General features: G+C 37.8%; 1 protein-coding gene across 4 annotated transcripts in view; it reads left to right on the top strand.

Annotated features, from left to right (window-relative positions):
- Nucleotides 1-205: 205 nt before the first annotated feature.
- cacna2d3 (calcium channel, voltage dependent, alpha2/delta subunit 3) overlaps nucleotides 206-6,000 on the top strand; it is a 47,553-nt gene continuing 41,758 nt past the window's right edge. For all 4 annotated transcript variants that reach the window (XR_013194923.1, XM_077203911.1, XM_077203909.1 and 1 more), the window contains exons 1-2: nucleotides 206-772; nucleotides 1,614-1,695. Coding sequence is in view for 3 of the 4 variants with exons in the window: in XM_077203911.1 (XP_077060026.1) it covers nucleotides 654-772; nucleotides 1,614-1,695 (201 nt within the window). In the remaining variant the exon portion in view is untranslated. The remainder of the gene's footprint in view (nucleotides 773-1,613; nucleotides 1,696-6,000) is intronic.

The following is a 6,000-nucleotide window of genomic DNA, read 5'->3' as shown; positions in this document are numbered from 1 at the left end:
CATATGAAAGTATTAATATAAAAAAGTCTAATATGAAACTGATTTACGTAATCTCTATCACCGCTTGACACCAGAGCAAAAGCATCCCCAAAACGGAGGAATGCGCGTTGCCGAGGGAAAGTTTCGCATCAGCTTCTCTCGTGAGCGCGCTCGCGTGGGGAAACCGCACTGGATCCCCTTCCCTAGATTTACACGAGCCTCACTCACTGTCTTGATGACTTTCTGCTCGCCTCTCCTCTCCCTAAACTTCTGCCTTTAGTACATGCATTGACCCGAAAGTGTCGTTCATCATATATCAGCAGCGCCAGTAGTGAGAGCGCGCTAGTTCATTTGGTCTTAATCAGCTCTAAGAGAAAGGCTCGTGCACAAGAATGAGCATTTAAATATCTGTTTAGTTCTCTATGCCATCAATGCAGGGATAAAAAGCAAAGGATCGATGTCAAAGAGCACGAGCAGGAGGTCTTGTGTGTGACAGCTGGGCGGAGAGACTGAAGCTCCGGAGGCAGCACGCGCGCTGAGGCGGGCAGATGTGCTGCTGAATTGGCGCTCAGTGCTGTTTTTGTAACCGGGGGAGAAAGATCGAGGGGAGGGGGAATTCTAAAGGCTGCCAGAGCCACCGGTTCTTTTGCAGCGTAGGAAATTTTGGAGGAAGGATGCAGCAGGACCGGAGAATTCCTCGGAAGCACGCGCACTGCCTCCTCTTGTGTGTGATGAGCGCGTTCTGGACGGCGCCGGGGGTGCGGGGGTCCCAACCGGAGATCCCCTTATCAGTGTGAGTAGAAGAGCATGCATGCACAATATAGAGAACAGGCCAGCATAACTGCATTTAATCTATATGCATATAGAAACCAAGAGAGATTAAAACTATCCTGTGTGAGGGTTTTAGTGGTGTTTTAAGGGTCAAGAAATTTCTATAAGATTTTAGAATATACATGCACCTTGTATGAATGCATGCAAAATATAGAGAAGCCATCATAATTGTATTAAATCCATAAGTAAAAAATTTGTAGAGAGCCATCAAAGAGTATTTCAAAGAGTCTGAAATTAAGACTTGACATTTCATCAGAACATAATAGAGGTTTAAACTATGCTTTGTGGTGGTTATTGTGGGGGTCTATTTATCTTTAGTCCAAATATGAGACTTTTATAATACCTTATACACATTTTAAACAACAAAATATTGGAAAGAAGCCCTAATAATTGCTGTTAAGTGAAAAAAAATGTGTAAAGTGTTCAGAAATGTGCTCCATGTTATAACAGCTAAGTCAACTGATTTTAATTAAACCACAAATAATTTACAGTAAAATGATATTATCAAACTCGCTACATTATATTACACCATTTAGAAGAGTCAGATCAGGTAAATACTATAGCTCCTTAAGATAGTGTAGAGTGAAAATACAGTATGCAAAGCTTTTATGGCATAGAAACTTTTTGACACATAAAATGAGAAACATAAGGGAGAACAATGTGAATTTAACAAATATGCTCCCGTATGGCCATATAGAATACATTATAATGATTGCAAACGGTTTTTAATCTATAATTGCTAATACTGTAATTGTGGCATAATGTGTTGTAAGTGATTACATGGGTTCTTCTTCCCCCAACAGGGTGAAACTCTGGGCTTCAGCGTTTGGTGGTGAAATAAAATCAATTGCTTCAAAATACTCAGGATCTCAGCTCTTACAGAAGGTATTTCCCCTTCTCTCTCTTACACACACACACACACTTGCATTGACACACACCTCTTCTTGAATATGAATACAGATGGCTTTGCATTACAACATCCAGGTGTATAATCTGAGTGTGTGTGTGTGTGTGTGAGAAAGAGAGAGAGAGAGAGAGAGAGAGAGAGAGAGAGAGAGAGAGAAAGAGAGAGAGAGTTTGGATAAGGCTCATTACGCTCAGTTTCTTTCCTCCGATCTGTCTTTTCCGTCTAAACACCTGTGTAGGACTAGTTGGACAAATAGAATAACTGAATGAATGTGTCTCTTCATAAATGAAAAAGGAGCATCTGACGATGTGCTAAACACTTTAGCCACATGGTGGCAGCTGATATTATGAACTCTGCTTTTTGGTCACAGGGTTAACATTTTTTTTTAATTCAAGCATTAAAAAAATTCAAATTATTAAATAAATCATGATGTTCTTCAAAAAATATATAAAGTAGTAAAATCAAGGGAAATTAGACAGGGCAATAAAGCATGCATTTGACGGCCCTTGTCTTATTTTTTGATGTATTATTTATTTCCTCATTCATATCCGTTCATGTTGTGTACATTATGTAGTCTTTTTGGTGTGACGTAGATGGTTTATATTTACATATAAACAATTCAATATTGATAACTATATCAAAAGAGAAAAAAGGCTCAGACACATCACAATATTAATATTTTATTATTAAAGTTCACATCTATGGCTGCCGATATTTTGCGGATAAAGGTCTCCACCTGGTTTCTTTGTTCCAGTATACCGTGTTATAGCTAATATTGCTGTTTGAATGCACTATGTGGTGGCGTTGAATACTACAGAACACACTTCATTTCCTCTCGGATTCTACTGAAGGAAAAACAGTGATGGATGTTTTGAGATAACCCCGTCTCTCTCTCTCTCTCTGAAGTATTAATAAGTCTCTCAGTGTTGGTGTGAGATAAGAGCCCAGCTCTCACCATCAGTGCACATATTATCGTCGTAATTACCTCCTCACAGAATGTGTGTACGTGACTCTTTAACTGAACTAGCCCGGGTCTGTTTATAAAACAGCGGAAATTAAATTGAAATTGAAACTGAGGCTTTGAAAATTACAGCTGAGAATGATGGGAGTCTTCATGTATGTTAGTGAGGTAGATAAGTCTGTCTTTGTGAAGGATACATCTGTCCACAAACACTGATTGTTTAACTAAAACTGAGATTCAGGGTCTATCTTTAGCTATCGGGCCCTTACTTACAGAAAAATCTATAGTGTAGTCAGAGCCATTACCGGTGTTGTATTTATCCACTGATCCGAGACCAATGTGGCTGATTTACCTTGTGTAATTGTTAACAGAATAATTCACCCAAAAATTAAAATTCTGTCTTCGTTTACACACCTTCATGTTGTTCGAAAACATTTTTTATGTTCAGTTCAAAGTAACCATGTCTGCCAAGCTCTAAAACGTACTAGTCCATAAACTCTGAGTCTTCTAAAGTCATACAGGAGCTTAGAGTGAGAAACAGACTCAAATATTAAGGGATACTCCAAAAATTAAAATCATTTATTTACCCTCCCAAACTGTATCAGTCTTTCTTTTCTGGAACATAAAAAGATATTTAGAAAAATGTCCCAAATGATGCACTATGTACTCAACCTGAGTCTGATAGCCCCTCCCCCTTTGCAGTGTAAAGAAAGCTGTGACAATTGGGGGCATTTTTTACATCAGTGTGAACACGCTACTCACACTATTCACAAAACTGCATTGAATAGTGCTCAAGTACGTGAATTGGGACAAACCTTTAGTGTTTTTTGTTCATAGAATGGACTCAATGGAAGTCAATGGACTCAAGTGTTGTTTGACTACCAACATTCTTCAAAAAAAATGTTTTTGTGTTTTGCAGAATAAATAAAGTCATACTGGTTTTGAACAACATGAGATTGAATAAATGATGACAGAATATTCATGTTTGGGTTATTATTTACTGAAAAATCTAATTTCCCATTGTGCATATTCAAACTAGCACACCTTATTCATTACAAAAAACACAAAAACCAATAAAACTTCATGACAATGACGCAAAATATGGCATTGTGCATCAATATTTTTGATACATCAAGATATTTTTAATATCTGAAGGCGAATGCAAATGAAATTTCAGAGCTTCAGTGGAGTGGACAATTATGAGATATCGACTTAAATTTCCATTTGTTATTTGCTATAAAAATTTTATGATTCATTATAGTGCATTAATCATATCGCCAACTTTTGTGGTGCTTTTTGTCCATTTAGGACAGATGTGGTCATTATGAAATAGCGATGCACAGATGTATTGGCAGCTGATATTTATCGGCCGATTTTTGATCAATGTGAAAACATCGGCATTCAATAGTTTGTTAATTAACTGCGTGAACAAAATGAAATCTTTACAAAATATAGTTTGTCAGGATATATAGTTTGATAGCAAAAATAACCTTTGAAGGTTGTCTAGTTTTTATATTTGTATTCTATATATGTCTTACTCTGTGCCTCTCTTATAATGTTGGCCTGTTGGGTGTTAAATGGATCCAATCCATGTTCAATGAAAATAATTTGAATATGCAGCAATAAACTAGCTAGTATACCTTAAAACATGCGTTTTTGAACTTTGCTATTTTAAAACTATCTATTTTAATGACAAAATTATGCAAGTAACAAATATCGGTATCGGAATCGGCCAATAGTTGTTTGTTAAAAATGTACATCGGCCCAAAAAGATTTTGGTGCATCCCTACTATGAACTGTATTAAAAAGAAATGAGGGAAGATCGTTTATAATCTATCCTTCGGTTTTCAATGAAAAAAAAAAAAAACCCTGCATAATAAAATACAACATATGGGTTTGGAATAAGGGTGAGTAAAAAATGACACATTTTTGTGTGAACTATCGCTTTAAGGTAAGAGTTAAGATGGAAATCTGTTCCTGATTTAGCTAAAAGCATCAATAATGAACATGTTCCATCATCCCACCCAGAATGATCTTCATCATCAGCCTAAACGCACGCACACACAATCACATTGTAAAATGTCCCAGCCAGTTGTGTTCTCTCTTCATTGCCGTTTCTGCGTATGTCTGCACTTTTTCCCATCATCCTGCTCAGTGGGCGTGACCGATGGGTGGGGCTCAGAGCCAATAAACTGCCTGTCTGAAGAGCTGGAAGCAGAAAGGGAGGGATGAGGCAGCAGGCCGGTTCATTAAGGAGGATCGTTAAGAGTGATCATTAAGCTTGTTATGCAAAATTACCTGATTTTTACACAAGGGGAGGGGGGGGGGGGGGGGTAGCCATACAAATGTCACCCTTTGTTGCTTTCAATCGCTGAAATTTCCACCTCGCCTCAACAAAATAACAGATTGTGCAAATACTTTACCATTAGGCATCTTTACGCTGAATAATTTTGTAGCATCTTGAGAATATGATTGCAAAAACCTGTTTCGTCCAGGAGCATCTGGTAGTTTGGGACACTCCCCGGGACTATTTCTCTACTGTGTTTGAATCAGTGGGGTCATCATCACTATTGACAAACGTAGCATTAATGGGTTTGAATATGGCTTTTTTGGGGGGCTGGGGAGGGTGCTGGGACGGAGGGTGAGGGGTGGGGAGGCAGGACAGGCGTGAAATGAACTGTTCCGCCTCAACAACTCTCCATGGTCTCTCTCTTAAAGGGGTAATTTGCCGCGTGGTGCTACGAACTGTGTGTGTGGAGGGGTGTGTTGGTGTTAGAAACATGTTGGGGGTCTGATATGTGCCAGAGTGTGTGTTTTCATGATATTTGATGTCCTGTTGTCTTGTAAAAAAAAAAAAAAAAAAAAAAAAAAAAATATTATATTATTATATTAATAAACCTTAATAGTTTTGCTTACAAAAAACTTATTTTTTATCACAAGACATTTTGTAAGTTACAAGGACTGTGGAACTATGATGTGTGTGTGGTCCTGGTAAATCCTACGTTATAGGGACAAAATGTCCCCACAAAGATGGCAATATCCAATATATGGCAATATTTATTTTTTGTCCCTAAAGGAAAACAGCTTATAAATCATACTAAGTGAAGTTTTTTGAAAATCTAAAAATGCAGAAAGGTTTCTGTGATGGGTATAGGTTTAGGGGTAGAGTTAGTGTAACCGGATAGAATATCCAGTTTGTACAGTATAAAAATAATTGTATCTATGGAATGTCCCCATAAACCATGGAAACCCAACATGTGTGTGTGTGTGTGTGTATCCTGTTGACTTTACAAAACTGAAACAGACATATATGCATACTGTT

The sequence above is a fragment of the Siphateles boraxobius genome, unplaced genomic scaffold, assembly GCF_051911475.1.
Source record: "Siphateles boraxobius isolate OS27281-9 unplaced genomic scaffold, OSU_SipBor_1 5, whole genome shotgun sequence".
NCBI classification, from domain to species: Eukaryota; Metazoa; Chordata; class Actinopteri; order Cypriniformes; family Leuciscidae; genus Siphateles; species Siphateles boraxobius.
The sequence above is the reverse complement of the archived record's forward strand: the minus strand, read 5'-3'. Positions and strand labels throughout refer to the sequence as shown.